The sequence below is a fragment of the Lepisma saccharinum genome, chromosome 7 (genome assembly GCF_977018435.1).
Source record: "Lepisma saccharinum chromosome 7, izLepSacc3.1, whole genome shotgun sequence".
NCBI lineage: Eukaryota > Metazoa > Arthropoda > Insecta > Zygentoma > Lepismatidae > Lepisma > Lepisma saccharinum.
Window position 1 is genome coordinate 90,047,883 of NC_139235.1, and position 16,888 is coordinate 90,064,770.

The following is a 16,888-nucleotide window of genomic DNA, read 5'->3' on the forward strand; positions in this document are numbered from 1 at the left end:
AACAGTACTAGAATTAAATAATAAAAATATACTTATTTAGCATTTGTTGTATAATCGTAGGTTTTTTATTTCCGCTGAACTTACACGAAGGCAAGGATTAGATTGAAATCATTCAGCTTTGAACTGACAGTAACCAAAAAGATTTATGCACACCACTACTTATTAATAATATGCATAAAATATTAATCAGGAACTTTACTTTTCATCAACTGTACATAACATCCTCTTTGTCATTCAATAAATATATATTCAGTTGTTTATTATTTGACATTAATTTCTTTTCCAGGTGTTGTTATATCTCTATTCTTATACTGTCTTTTTACCTATTCATGTAATAATAATAATAATAATAATAATATTAATTACCTTACATATTTGAATAATTATGAATAAACCTATAAATTCAATTCTTATTAATATATTTTTTTATTATTATTGGTTCGAACCAATTTTCTAGATATGTGCCTGCTATAAATAAACTAATTTAGTGCAGAATTCTGCCATTTGTTACTATTTTTATGGATATAAAGTAGGGATGGGCCGATATGAAATTTTGGCCGATACTGATAAAGTACCGATATAAAATTTACTGATACCGATGAACGATGTTCTACCGATCCGATATGAAATTTAGAAATGGTCCTTGAAGAACCTGAAAGGTTCACTGACCTCCTTAATAAATGTGTGTTTCAAGGTGACTGCAGTGCAAAAGGAGTTGTATATTTAGACATTTACTTTTTTAGAAAGTAGGGAATGGATACCATCTATAGAAATTACAACAAAATGGCAGAATTTTGCACTAAATTATCAGATATTTATCGATATATCGGATCAGTAAAATAATCAGTAATTTTACCGATACACCAATATGCCTATATCGGCTGATACTGATAGAGTACTGATTAATGGGTCCCATCCCTAATATAAAGTATAATTCATATACTATTGTTTAACGAAGTAAATTTCTAAATGTGCAGTTTCTTTTTTTACAACAAAACCCATTGTCAGTCATTTGGTTGCAAACAATAACCCAGGAAGCTAATGAACCATTTATGTTAAGGAAGATTTGACATAAAAGTAAAAAGTAAAGTGCTCCCCTGTGCTTTGCACCATACCATTACCTTAATGGTATAGGGGGTGTGGAGTTAGGGCCCCACACTTTCTTGATCACAGGTGGGGGTGATGTGATCAGCACCATGCCCCTGGCCACTTTTACCCCCTCGAGTTTCCTCCAGGTACCCACTTTATACAATGCAAGCCTTAGCTGCTTGAACAGGTGGAAAAAATCCTGGGTCTCTCGCATGATAGTCAGAAGCCGTAACGACTGAGCTACCGCAGTTCGTCAGCATCGCTATTGGTATTTGTAAATTTATATTTGTACTGTACCGGTATTGGCAACAAAATCCATAGTCAATTCTTACATTTAGTAACATACTTCTTTTGCGCTATTAGTATTGAAGCAATTTCCTTATCGGTATAAACTTATATTTTTTTAAATTTCTCTTGCAGAACTTACTTGGATTCTGATTGCAAGAAGTGGCGACTGATGGCAGACATTATAAATGACAGTGCCATGTTTCTGGAGTTGATTGCCCCTTTGACAGGGCAGTTCACGTTGATCATTTGTATGTCGACTGTGTTGAAGTCCATCGTGGGAGTCGCAGGAGGAGCAACTCGTGCTGCTGTCACTCAGCATCAGGTTGACTTTCAATAATTCTACCACTTCTCAGTGCTTGCATAATTCTTTAGTTCTAAAGCTTCAATTAATAATTTGCTCATTTAAATATCCAACTTTTCCTGTCTTTAAAGTGCAGGATCTCAAAACCTGAGGACCGGGACTAGGAAATATAATTCCTGACCCGATAGCGACTTTGGGAATTGATTTCCTGACTTTTCAGATTTCCGAACAGTTGGGAAATTCCAAATGGTCATTTTTAGAAGAGGTTTATTCTCAATGTTTTCTGCATTGTAAGTGTCTGACACTTCTCAGAAATTCTTCGTTTTCTTCCAGAAATGCAAAAAACAATCACTTAGGGAAAATGACATGCAGAATTCGAGATTTTCATAGTGTAGGGAAATTTTCAGCATTCCTCATCCCGAAAAGTCTGAAAACTTCACATTTTTCCCAAATGTTGGGATTTAAAAAATTCCCCATCCCGACAAAAAAAAATTCTGTCCCACACACCCCTAGTTTAAAGAAAAGGCATATATCAATATGCAGTAGGTTCTTTTTAATTCAAACTCCAAGGGGTCATGAAAAAAATTTGAATTATCCAAAATTTCAATTAACAAAAACATGCATTATTAAAGAAAATTAATAAAACAAAAGTAGTGAACTTGCAGTGGACCTTACCATAAAAATTACCATATTGTGTGAAAATTCAGTGCCTGTTATACATTTCTTCTGCCTTGTAGACTACAGCTCTCCATATCTTTCTTTATTTTTAATGTAGGTTGAAAATGTGTTCGCTAGTATCCCATACTCTTTAGCGATGTCAGTTTTCTTCCTCACACCTCTTTCCACTTCTCTTAGAATTACTGCTTTTTCTCTAATGTTAAGCTAGTGTATGTGCCTCGCTTCGACAGTGGAACAATGTACTCTGACTAATGGCAATTCGCAACTGACAACTGAGGACAGATAAGAAGTAGTATTTCGCAAATCACCAGGGGGAGGGGGGGTTCAGGACGAACACTTGCACACCAAAGGAGTGGGCAATTCCATGTTATTGAGGAGAGAGTGAAGGTGCATACCAGCAAAGGAAAACTTTTTCTGCCGTAAGGCTGTGTCTGGATAGCTATCTTCGAATTATCCAAATAAAAAGTTACAGAATTCGGATTACATATGAGCTTTCAATAGGAATCAAGCTGAAGAAACTTCTGTTCGAATTGATGAGTTTACTGTACCAACAAACATTCACAGCATAATTCTTTGTATATTGAAGCTTCGTTTCCATGCAGCGAGCCCTTGAAAAATGACATGTTTATTCAGTATGTATGCAGTCATGTATTACAGTCTGCCGCTGACATAATTGAAAGCCAATGATGAATCTCATGTTGCAATATCGTCAAAATTATTTGAGCTACAAATGTGAAATTTGGCATGTGAATTATCAGCTTGATGGAATATGCATATGCTTAATTGGTATGGCTTGTCCATACTAGATACATGTTAATTACTCAAAAAATGTGGAGATACAAAGATAAAATTTTGTTAACTGAAGACCTATTAGGTACTATTTCTTATATCATGTCTTTTAGCACACACTAGTTTATACTGAATTGTATCATTTCACACCTAACTGAATGTTTTTTCCCCAGGCTCGACGAGGAAACATGGCTGACGTTTCAGCCAAAGATGGAAGCCAGGAGACCCTAGTTAATCTCTCGGCTATGATAGCAAGCATCTTCTTTCTGCCACTAGTGAGTGACAATCCATTGTAAGTTTTACGAACAGTTCAAGGTCAAAAATAAATAATTATACTGATCACAGGCTCATCTGGCAGCTGACCTTCATAGCTATTTCAGTCCCCAAATTGCCTTTGGGTGTGTGTCTTGGATCAACTGTTTCGAAGTAAAAGCTGTAGGGGTAATATCACTCTTGTGTCGCAATGTTGCCAAGCATTTCCTTCGTATCTTCCTAAAATAAGATCAAGAGAGACTTACCTGCAACCAGCATGGAAATTTTGACATAGGATAATTGCTTATTACGAAAAAAAAGTTAATATGCAACAGTAGAAAAAAAATGTAGAAAGGCAAACGTCGGCCAAAAAGTTATCTTTGAAATTTCATTCTGAAGATAAATTTTTGAATTATGAAAAGAAAATCGCCAGTTATTTTATCTTAATATGTATAACGAGAACTTGGGAACATACAGGTGGAAGCGGCAATGTCAAAGTACCTCTTGGGAAGGGAGGCAGATTGATTGTTTGCAACATAGGATCAGCTCAAACTGGTTTTGTCCCTGGTTGTAAATTAGTATTCCGTTCAAAATCAAAGTCCAGTGACTGTCATCAAGAAATTAATACATATGTGTTCAAAACTTTTTTATGAACTTCTTGGAAATCAAAAATGCCATGATTGTCATGGATAACGCAAGCTACCATTCTGTTGTCTTAAACAAACCCCCCAAGCAGGAAACTTGACATTAATCAATTGGCTTCAATGCAATAATGTGCCGCACATTCCCACTTAACCACACGTTGAATTATTAAAATTGGTGCAGTTAACAAAGCCCCAAGACAAACATTTCAAGTTTAATGATATTGCACATGTTCGCAGACATACTGTGCTTAGTTTTCCAGCTTACCACCGCCATTACAGTCCAATTGAACTGGCATGTGCACAGGTGAAGTGAAGAGGTTAGGCTGAATGACATTAACATTCTAATGAAGACTGTCCTGGACAATATAACACAAGAACATTGGGAAGGATGGGTTCCCCACACAGAAAAACCGCAGCAGGACGGTTTTCAAAAACAAATTGCAAGCAATACTCTTATGGAGAGAATAATCAACCTGGCAGAATATAGTGACATGGAAAATGAGTTTAATATGAATCTTACAAATGATTCCAATGTGTAAGTGTTTATAGTTTAATATTATTCCACACAAATAAAATTAACTTTATTAAAATTTATGAACATTAAAAATTATTTGTAATAAAATTAATAAATAGAAAATAAGATAATGTACCTTGTGCACATTTTCCGGTATAAGTAGAACCGAGCTGATTCCAACACCGATGTATCAATTTCAGAAAGTATCGGTTCAAATTTCATCACTCATTCTGGTCAATACTTTTGCTAAGTCCAAGTATCTCGCAAGATCCACAAAAATTCTTCATGACACTTTCCCAGTCTAATATCCTGTAAATTATGAAAGGTGTGTAATTTCATGTATTTTCCATAAACATTGTGCAACAAAAGTGCATTTCTTAATTAAATGATGGCTCTTCAAATACTTGATCTTTTCATGTTTACTTTGTATATTTCAAAACAAAATTGTAGTATTGTGTTTGTAATTTCAATTAAATACTTTTATTATTTTATTCTGACTACAACTTTCAATTGTTTCAATGTTCGAGCATCTGTATTGTAATCTGAGAGAGTTTCATCGTGAGTATTGGTGTCAGTTCAAAGTGATATCAGTTTAGCACAAGATAAAAGTTAAAACATGGGTAAAACCTGTAGAAATTCCAGAACTCGAACCTGGATCTCTGGCATAGCGTGCTATTTCTCTACCAACTGAGCTACTGAGCCAGTCTTGGTTTTGACTGAATTTTTGCTCTTGCTGTTTTTACCTGCACCAAATTGTCTCTCTCTGATGGTGCTACTGCAACGGGATCTGTTGCCTTTAAAACACTGTTGACATAATGGTGCCTAGTTTTTCTTAGCATAGAGATGTAAATGACCTTATTGTTTGGCACACACGCATGGGCGGAGTTTGAGCTTTTGCCTTGGGGGGGGGGGGAGGGGCAGACTCTGAGAGAAGCATATGATATTATAAACTAGAGGATATTCAATAACTCTCAGGTATTGATTATCCCCTAGTTTATAAGGGGTCCGGAGGCCTTCCCCCAGAAATAAAAAAGCAACAACTTAAACACACTGCCTTTTACGTCTTTTACATTTGAAAATATTAAATTTCCTCGCTTAAATAAACAAATATTAATTAGTATATTGGTTGTCAGTTTTAAAAGAAGCAAAACAGTACGATTATTGCATTTTGCATTTCATTATTTTTTTATGGATACAATACTCATATTACTTTAAAAATGTTACTGTACAATAGTAAGCTTCAGAAATTTTAGAAAAAAATTAAATTGAAAAGTTCTTTTGATGCCTCAGCAGTAAGTGTTGACTCAACACAAAATCATTTTACATTTTTCTTTCTTCAAACTGTACACGTCAATCAAATCGTCTAAGACCTGCTATTGCGGCGCAATTACCGCACATACCATCATGCCAAACGTCAAGATTTGCGGTATGGCTTCATAACAAAAAAGTAGTAACTGAACTTAATCATGTGTTATTTTTTTTAGTCTTTTTTTTTTAAGTTGGAGGGGCCAGGCCCAGGCCCCCCCCCCCCCCCCGGCCCCTCCAGAACTCCGCCTATGCACACACGCCAAGAGTTAAAAATCAGGCAAAACCTTTGTTGGCTTAGTAGTGAGGTGGTTTGATTTAATCACCAATTTAGATCACTTTAAAGAAATATTTTATAGAATAATGTACATAAGGATTTTGTAGATATCAGAATCACTTTTGGTGAAAGTACATTAATCTTATAATAATTTAATGTTGTTTATTAGGCTCTATGAAAGAAAAAGAAAGGAAACAAAATAACTGCACAACCGCTAAAAAATGAGGGGAATATTGAAGTATGTTTAAATTGCCATTGTAATAATGTGCAAAACAATGGCACCTGGGAATGTTCCTTTGTGCATCTCTGCCAACAGGTGTCTCTGACGTCTGTGCAAATGTCCCGTCTGTTCCTGACGTGCAGCGGTGTTTACTGGTGGAAATCATGTGAATAGAGGGTGGCAAATCTGTGTAACGGATTTCACTCTATCGCTAGATTACTAAAGTGTGTTCCTGCCGTTTCTGAGAGGTAGTCATTCTGGACCATTCTCAATTACTAAAGTGCTGTAACTGTGACCAGTGTATGGGCATGGGGAAAATCCTAAGTTACACTTCACCACGCAAACAAGGCCCATGATTAATCTAAAATAAAATATGAGCGGTATAATTGTCTACATATCACCTAAAACACAGTTTGCATTCCATTGTGTTAATTGGTGCAGTTATTTTGTTACAGACAGTATATGCACTGATGGGGTGAAACTCATACAAAAGGAAATGTAATATGTAAACTGTAAACGCACTTACATTTTATTGACAAAAAGTAGCAAAAATTTTGCATAGAATAATATACAAAATACTAATCATGTTAAACTGTAATAGTGTCTATTATCATTAAGCTGTGAATAAACATGCCAACTAATATTTTGCAAACTATCATTAAAAAATCACCAAAATTCAGCTACAAAGACTAAAAAATATTTTAAATTACAATAATAGAGTACATCCAGAATGTTTATTTTCACTGGAAAAAAATGTTACCGAAATTATTAGTTTCATTAACACACTCAACGAACATTTCCATGGTAGGTTCATTTATACATTACGAGAAACAGAAAAATGTGTATTTAGATGTAACTTTTTATTTGCTTTAATCAAACTGTTCAAATATTTTACAGGGCCGTTTACCAGAAAAAGTGTTTCTATAAAAAGATGTACGGTGCCAAAAAACACAAACAATATTAAGCGTGCTTTTTTAAAAATCATGATTTGTATCCAAACTAAACTAACTAACTCTCTAGCCTTCTTAAACCCGAAGGTTCATGGCTGCAGCAACACAGGCCTTCCATCCGTCCCTATCTTGAGCAAGATCTATATACTCTTTTCCATTTTACGATTTCCTTTAGGTCCATCTCAACGTTGTCCCTCCATCTTCGTCTTGGCCTTCCTACAGGTCTCTTACCATCAGGTTTCCCAACAAGAATCCTGTAAACTCCTCTTTCATCTCCCATTCGTGCCACATGGCCGGCCCACCTAAGTCTTCTTGATTTAATTATTCTAATAATATCTGGATATGAATACAAATTATGTACTTCTAAATTATGTAACCTTCTCCACTCACCTGTGTCCTCATCCCTTTTAGGTCCAAAGATTTTCCTAAGGATCTTATTTTCTAATACTCTCAATTTATGTTCCTCTTTCAATGTAAGGGACCAAGTTTCACACCCATGTAATACTACAGGCAAAATTACTGTTTTGTATATTTTAACTTTTAGTTTCTTAGATATTAAACGAGAAGACAAAAGTTTATGAAGAGAGAAGTAACATGCATTTCCTGAATTAAGCCTACTTTTTATTTCCTCCTTAATATAATTTTCATTTGTTAATATTACTCCTAAGTATTTGAATTTGGAAACTGGTTCACCTACCCTGCTTAGTAGCTTAGTTGCTACAGCAGTGGCACGGTATGCCAGAGACCCAGGTTCCAGCCCTGATCGAGCCTGCATTATTTCATTCGTATTTCTACATAGTACATCTCCAGTGTGTGCCTAATCTTAAGGTAATTTAATATTATAAATTAGGGATGGGACCGATTAATTGGTACTCTATCGGTATCAGTTATCGATAAATATCTTATAATTTAGTGCAAAATTCTGCCATTTTGTTATAATTTTTTATGGATAATCTCCATGCCCTACTTTTAAAAAAAGTACATGTGTAATTATGGATCTTCTTTTGCACTGCAATCACCTTGAAACACATTTATTAAGGAGGTCAATGAATCATTCAGATTCTTGAAGTATCGGTAAATTTTATATCGGTACTTTATCGGTATTGGCCAAAATTTCATATCAGCCCATCCCTATTTGTAAATACACTATTGCATTCTTATAATGTGATAATTTTATTCTTTGCAGGCTCATATGGTGTATGTTCGTAGTGTTTACTTGCCTCCACTTGGTTTGCAACTACAAAGCAGTAAAATCTTTGAAGATGGACACATTAAACAGGGGACGATTCCTTCTTTTGCTTAACACCTACCTCTCAACACAAGCTGTGCCTCCACCAAAGCTAACAAATGCACAAGAATCAGTAATTCTTGGCTTTGGATTGGATGGTAAGTGCACTTTGTTTAACCTTGTATCACCATATGGTCAATATTTTGACCCTACCTGTATTACTATTGAAGATGGATGGTCGATATTTTGACCAGCAGCATGCGGCAGCAATTAACGTGCCATTTCTTGAAAACTACATATGATATTTCAGTTCTGTCATATGAAGGTATGACACTCAAATTACAAAACAATATATCCATTGTTACTATTATTAACAAACGCCATTTCATAAAGATAAAGCCCTTGGTTTGCTATTGTAAAGCCCCAGTAATAAGGGGTATCTCAGAAATATTTTCGTTTTTAAAACTATTAAAATAAATACTTAAATTTTTTGTATAAAGATAAATTTATTACCAAAAGAAAGCTTAAACATTAAATTTTTATTTGTGGATAAAAGTATTGGACAAATGGTGACCGACCGTTCATGTTTTCACATTCAATTATTCTTGAACTAAAGTTTTTGATCACTCGCCGAAGCATTGCACAATGAATAGCATTGATTTCATCTGTAATTCTTTGCTTCAATTCTCTCAAATTTTGTGGCAAAGGGGTGTATACCTTACTCTGAAGGTAACCCCATAAGAAAAAATCTGCTGGTGTCAAATCGGGACTTCTCAGAGGCCAGTTAATGTCCCCTCTGCAACTGATGACCCTTTCTGGGAATAAGAAGAGCATTCATTCAGTGATTCATTGGTGACGTGAGATCTTGTGGTTTTAATTCTTGTGTAAAAACAATTTTTTATGGGTGGAAATGCATATCCTTGCGAATAATGCGATGAACTGTTGACTTATACAAATTTAAAGAAGCTGCATGCAGTCTTAACGATTGGCAAGGATCCTCACTAAGAGACTGGCGCACACGGTCAACCTTTCTGTTCGATCTTGATGACCTTAGACGTCATAGTGCTTCCAGTGTTTTCAAACTTTCTCACCAAATATTTAATTAAATTTGCACTTGGGACATCTCTCATTCCTGCCAGGTTATAATGATGCTGGTACAAACGACGCACAACAACATAAGAATCATTATTTTTATAAAAAGCACGTTGCTGCCCCGTAAAGTTGCTCTATGGCAACTAAATATTAACAATGTTGTCAAGCGTTTGCGATCTATCTCATTTCCCCGTAATGTGTGAATTGCACCAGAGGGCGGATTCAAAAACGAAAATATTTCTGAGACACTGTTTATAATGGGATAGATTTACAGAAATGCCTCTAACTTCTAAAGTACTGCATCTTTTTGGAAAATTTAAATTCAACATGGAAGAATGAGGAAAGATCAATAATTTAAGCAATGTCAAACAATTAAGGATCCAGAGGGCACTCGAGACCAGACCATGTGGCAGAATTAACACATCATTTCTTGAAAACTATACATGATATTTCAGTTCAGTCTTTTTTGTTCATTAGTATACAGTCCCGTGCGAATTAATTGGAACAAGCTCCTTTTTTTGTCTAAATTGTCAGCACTTGCCCAGTAGGTGGCAGCAATGTACACGCTGAGGCTATAGCCTCTCCTGACTCCAGAAGTTTCCAAACGGTGACAGCATTTTCCAGCAAGATTTGTCTTCTTGTCACAGTGCCAAAAAAGTACAGAATTTTATGAGTGAGAACAATATTCGAGTGACCAGGGAACTCCTCGGATCTACATCCAATCGAGAATTTGTGGGATATTTGCAAACGACGAATATCAAAACTGAACTGTTCCACAAAGCAAGCAGTGATTGAGTCTCTTGTTCGTGTTTGGTTCCATGACAATGAACTTAATGCAGTATGTTCAAGGCTTGTATAATCTATGCCAAAACGTGTAATGGAAGTTATAAAACAAAAAGGAGGACATATTAACTATTAGAAATGATTATCTGTTTGTACCTTATGTGAAAAATGAATATATGTACAAATGTGTTTCAAAAAGTTGAAGTATTCTATGTTGTAAGACAATAATTGTAAATTTTTGGATGTAATTGCTGTGTTCCGATTAATTTGCATGGGACTGTACCTCTAAAGATATTACATACTCAGATTACAATATATCCATCGTTACTATTATTAACAACCCCTGTTTGAAAAAGTCTTTCTTCCCCCCCTTTTTTTTTACTGTGGCATAAATTTAAGAAAAAGGACTGCAACTTCCAATAGCAAATTTGGTCCATCCAGCATCCATAGGGCCAACGTTAGAAGTGAAATTTTGGAAATTGTTCTGTAAGCTGGCAACACTGTTGCTTTATACGAGGCGCATCCAGAAAGTAAGTTCCGAAAGTGCTCCAAGATGGTACGAGTGGTCAGAGCGGAATGCGCTTGCGCAGGAGTGGAGAAGGAACACGTAGCCATAACCTGACGTGGGCGCAGTTTTGTGGAGTCAATGGTGAGAGAACTGTGGTACGTTAAAGATGGCTGCGTGCATAGAGTCTCCCGCCAAGTGCGAGGTACACGCGGTAATCAGGTTTCTGCACGCTAAGAAGCTGTCGGCGTCAGAGATCCACTGGCAGTTGTGTGAAGTGTATGGACCGAATGTCATGAGTGAAGGAATGGTCAGAAGATGGTGCAGAAAATTCACAGCAGGCCACACCAATGTGTACGACGAACTCCGTAGTGGCCGATCGTCCATGGTGATGCCTGAATTGGTGGAAAGTGTGCAGCAAGCAACTCTCATGTCAGTTTCCGCATATCTCCCGTTCCCTGCTGCTTGAGATCATCACCCAGCGACTGGTTCCAATCCTTGGCGGCAGACTTCTTTGACACAGGCATACAAAAGCTGGTGCCGCGTTATGACAAATGCCTCAACAAGGATGGTGCGTATGTTCAAAAGTAGGTTATGTGTCATTAACTCCATAGTAATAAAATCATTGTCTTCTGATGTTCGTCTTTCATTTTACAGTCCATCAGAACTTACTTTCTGGATGCACCTCGTACAATGTTGTTATAAGTATCAGTCTGATTGCAACAAAACTGCATGGTTATAGGAATGTACCACTGCTACATACTACATTTTTAATTCACTTTGGTCTATTGGGAAGGAGGCACCGGGAAGGGCCATTTATTTTTAAAAAAAAAATCAATTTTCTTCTTCTTGTTCCTTTAACACTAATTATTGGGAAGCACAATGTATAAATTTTAACTCCGCTAAAAGCCCTGTCTTTAAGAAAGAAATCAAAACCAATTTCATCTCTCTACGACAATTAGTTCTTGAGCTATGATTTTTATGTATGACTATTTTTTAATGCTCTGGCTTCAACGAGAATACATGCACACGAGGCTCCGTCAGATAAGGATTAAAAGATGATTCCTGACTCATCTTTTACGAACAAACATCGTTTTATGATTCTTCCTGATTGTAATCAAGTGCTTGTTGTCGTAATGTACACATAAAGGGTATGTTTCTCAACAAAACTTAAGGAATGCTCTGGGCTTTAGCGTCAGTTACAGTGTTCTGTTTATAGATATTTCCCACATAACATTCGGAGGAAGAAATGTCCTTCAGGCAGAAATGAACTCAATTGCAAATATTCATGTAGTTGAAAAGTCCAACAGGAGTCACAAATACCATAAACTAAACTAAGTTGAAGATAGATATATTATTTAAGATACTGCATGCCTTAAACTATGCTTTATGCTAATTATTTGCAATCTTTTAATTTCGCAACATCCTATACATTTCTTTTTTTTTCCACAGAAATGAAGCTATGTGGATTTCATATACAACTAGGTTCATCTCTGAAAACTGTTGTGGATTCTGGAGTAATTGTAGCCCATGATGTCCAACTCCTGTTGAACATATACAGAGGTAAACCATATTTGCTGATCATCGATATAAATCAGAAGTTGATTATAGTTCTCCTCCATTCCACTTCAACTACACAAGATCAGGTTGAAGTTTACTTTCATGCTTTGATATTGGGAATAGCAACTACTTTGGTTACACAGGGCGTTGAAGAATTGGTAAGTGTGAATAATGTAAATTATTTTCGTATACACTTGACTTTCAGTGTATGCAACTTCTATATTCTTTCCCAGCATTTCACAATATTTTGTGTTAGTATTTTTTAAGAGTTGTAAACATAATATGTCTAAGGTGGAGCTGATTTTTTAAGAGTTGTAAACATAATATGTCTAAGGTGGAGCTGATTCTAATAACAATGTATGTCTCTGCTTATCATCCATAATTAATTGAAAGCAGTAGAAAGTGATCTAGAAATATATTTTAATTGCCTGGGAAGAAACTGGAAAAGTCAAGGAATTTGATTTCCTTAAATACGAGGGAAAGTCAGTAAATAGGTCACAAACAGATGTGGGAAAGCTGGAAATAATAGTGAGTAGTTTCTAAAGGTGTCATTAGGTGGCAGCACAATCCAGCTTGATGATATTCAGTTAGCAGTCGCTAGGTAGCAGATGCATGCATGGGCAACTCAGTTTAAAAATGGTGACTGTGCTCGAGGAGTGTATGTAAAGATGGTACGGGTGGAGGAGATAATTCGAGCTGGCAGGCGAGTGACGATAGCATAGCAACTGCAATAGGGTGTTCTTATGATCATTTGAATATCTGAAAAGTGTGCACATGGTGGCAGCAAATGTTTTGTGGATGATGAAGATGTTGAACGTGGGGTGTGACTGGGACAGCAGCCCAAAGACTTTTATGCAGTAGGTTTTTGGGGGACTGATAAAGCGATACGATAAGTGCAGGCACGTATCCAATGGGGGGGGGGGGGGCTTAGGGGGCCCCAAAAGTTTTCGGTTTACACTAGATAAAATGAGGTTTTTGGTTTCTTATGGTGTAAAATGAAATAATGTGACGATAATTTAAGGAGAGAAATACTTATCAAGGCAAGATGGAGAATCTTCTAGAACCCTGTTCTTGATAATATTGCACATAAACTTTTCTTGCACTTTTAGGTGTTATCGCAGCGAACTTGAGCATTATGTAAAGACTTGTCATCATTTGGAAGCTGTGCAACAAAGGTAGCACGACAAGTAGGACGATTCGTTCTAATTTTTTATCTGTGGAAAGAGCGAGAGGATATGTTTTTGAAAAGAGGAGTCGAACTGCTGGCAATATTAACGAATCGTTTTATCTGCAGAATGTTCTAGAATATAATGATATAATGAGGGGGTTACGCATACTATTTTATGTGGTCAGTCCTCATTTTGCCATCTTTTCCTGTTTTTGACATTCTTTTTTTTTTAAAGGAATACTGGGTCAAATGAGGTTATGACCACACCAACCCTCCCTTGGGCACATCACTGGAGATAAATGAGTAAGCATTTGATCATATTGGGAGACAAAACATTAGCTGTGTTGGGAATGGAAGGGTTTTCACTGTGCATTAATGTTTTGGGACCCCGCTATATTCTAGAAGACTTCCTTTGTTTTTTGCCGATATATGACAAGTGTATGGAAGCTATGACGGACACTTTTGAACACTTGCGAGTGCTTAGGCCTGAATATGAACAATCTGGTGAGGTTTCGGCTTTTATAAGAGCTGCAAACATGGGAGGACAAGACACATTAGTGGTGTTCAGGCTCGATTCAGAGAGAAATATTCGGTCTGTCTGCATCCAGTTCCCAGCCCACATTTTGAATCTCGCTTTGTCCATCCCGTTCATGTGTAACAACTTCGTAAAAACACTCAAAGATGACATAGATATTTTGATTCCTGATGAGAAGAAATGAACAAACACACATACTGAGATGCTTCCGGCAAACAATGTTAATGCATGGAAACAGAGGAGTCGAGTGGTAAAAAGTGTTCCGATTGAAATTGCAGCCTTAAACAGTGGCAACGATTTAAGGGATAGGCGCTCCCCATTTTTTTGCCTGCACACTATGGCCTCTTAATGCTAAGCCTTGTTTACCAAGAGAACGTAAACTTTCCTTGCACCCCCCCCCCCTCCCATTTTGGAACCCAGTCTTTGGAACTAGTCTTAAACATACAATTGTGAGGTTCTATCTATAAAAATATGGGTGTTCAGCCCCCCCCCCCCCCCCCCCGCCCGAAACGAATTCCTGGATACCTGCCTGGATAAGTGTATAAATGTTGGTGGCACTTATGTTGAGAAATAAAAACAGTTTTCAAGTCAGTATCTCACTTAGTATTTTTGTAATAAACGTTTGTGACCTTCTTACTGACTTACCTACGTAATTGCGAATCCTGTGTACTTATGTTATAATTTGTCTCACATGGGTAATGTACTATATAGAAATGTAAGTGAAAAATGCAGGCTGGCATAATAAAAGTGTGGATAATTATTAACTAACCCTAGTGCAAGTAATGTGTTATTGCTTATTAATGCAGTATTTCTGTTGCAGCCGTACTTAAATGTAGGAAACGTGCCAGTATCTCCAGTGTCAAGATTGCAGCAGTTGGTGGCTGAGTATGATTCTTTGAAGTCAAAGAAGCTTAGGATTCCCCTGGAGGCTGTGGTGGCTGCCAACATCTTTGCAACGAAGGAGTTCTCCCAGTTCAGCAGTTCTCTTAGGAAGCAAGGTATGAAAACTAGCTCTTAAGAAAATTATGATTGGTAAACCTCATTGCAGTCCCGCACCGTGGCTGTGCGCTGCAAGGCATCTTGCTTTGGGCTTTGGTTATGGGACGTGCCCAGGTTCGAATCTCCTGGGAGAAGCCTAACAAATTTTCTCCCGAGATTTCGGGCTGTGTATGGGACTGGTGGAAATGTCTTGGCATTTCTGCCATGTATTCAAAAACATCCTCTGTTTTTGCAGGAGTTAAAAAAAATATAATAATAAGGCACACCATGGGTAAAACAAGGGAGAAAGGTAAAATCTGAAGGTTGGGAATTTGCAATCCATTTTGTCATTGGTAAACCTTCTTGCAAGTGCATATGACATGTTTAGAACATGGGCCCAGATCATATTTCCATGCATGCCTGCTGTTTCAGAGATCTCTGGCTGAAGAACTTAATATGGGCTGTTTCAGAGATCTCTGGCTGAAGAACTTAATATGGGAAAATTTTATAACATTTTGCTTAATGTAAATTGTGTAAAAGAGAACTGTAAAACTGGGATTCTGCTGTATTGATTTATAAATATTCTGAAATTGTTAATGACGAACATCAGTATTGGTGAGAATCGGCAAGAGTATTGGATCAGTATTGCTACAAAGCCATAGTTTAATACAGCGTAACTTGCCAGGAAATAAGCTTTTGTTGGTTGATTCATTTTGTTTATTGTACTTCTTTTTACTAATTGGGATGAGTGATATGATTAAATTGATGAAGGGACACTCACAAAGAACACCCATGCCCAGGCTGGGATTCAAACCTGGAACGTCTGGCATCATAGCCCACTGTACTAACTACTCCTCCATGGAGGTCGGCATAAGCTTTCGTCTCATCTCGTGTATTGAGCTTACAAACTCTTAACCCTACGTTAGGCACATCATTTTCTATGACGTGCATAGGCAAGTGAGGTACACCTGTCCCCCAACACTTTAACGATCTTTCATGTATGAAATACATCGTGAATTATATTGTGCATGCATGCTGAACATTCATACTTTGTCTTTCTTCTAAGATCAGCTGCAATTTTCTGCTGCATTTTCCAAATGACGTTACAGGATTGGGAGTCGTTCCCCATGTGCTTAAATACGTAAAAACGAAAGCAATGTCATGTTCACTTTTGTCACTAACACATACCTGTGTGTCCTCCTCTTCCTCACTAACACATACCCATGTGTCCTCCTCTTCCTCACTAACACATACCCATGTGTCCTCCTCTTCCTCACTAACACATACCCATGTGTCCTCCTCTTCCTCACTAACACATACCCATGTGTCCTCCTTTTCCTCACTTATGACGAGACTAGGTAGACGAGACTTTCCCGTTCCTATTTATCCTCATGCAGTGCACTACAAAATTTCCCAAACCTATATTCTCCTTTAAAAAAAATCATAGAACCACCGCATTTTGGACTCACCCGTCCAGCAACGCACGGATACGCAGCATCGTAATTGCTCTTGTGAGATTAAACCCCTTTAAGTTCCCAGATAAAAAAAAATCAACGTCCCAAATACCACATATGTGAATCAACCGGTTGGAATGAACAATTCTGCGAATGAAATTATCTCACCCTAGCCTTTTACCTTTAACTTACATTCCCACAGGCCTTTAGAAAGAAAAAGAAGACAATTAATCTACACTGATGTATGAAATTTGTAAACTAAAAAAAAATTCAGCAGT

General features: G+C 37.0%; 1 protein-coding gene across 1 annotated transcript in view; it reads left to right on the top strand.

Moving 5' to 3' along the window:
• LOC145990336 (RUS family member 1) overlaps positions 1–16,888 on the top strand; it is a 40,777-nt gene that overhangs the window by 14,196 nt on the left and 9,693 nt on the right. Inside the window, exons 4-8 of the mRNA XM_083126028.1 lie at positions 1,510–1,699; positions 3,319–3,437; positions 8,494–8,693; positions 12,368–12,633; positions 14,999–15,176. Of these exons, the coding sequence (XP_082982154.1) occupies positions 1,510–1,699; positions 3,319–3,437; positions 8,494–8,693; positions 12,368–12,633; positions 14,999–15,176 (953 nt within the window). The remainder of the gene's footprint in view (positions 1–1,509; positions 1,700–3,318; positions 3,438–8,493; positions 8,694–12,367; positions 12,634–14,998; positions 15,177–16,888) is intronic.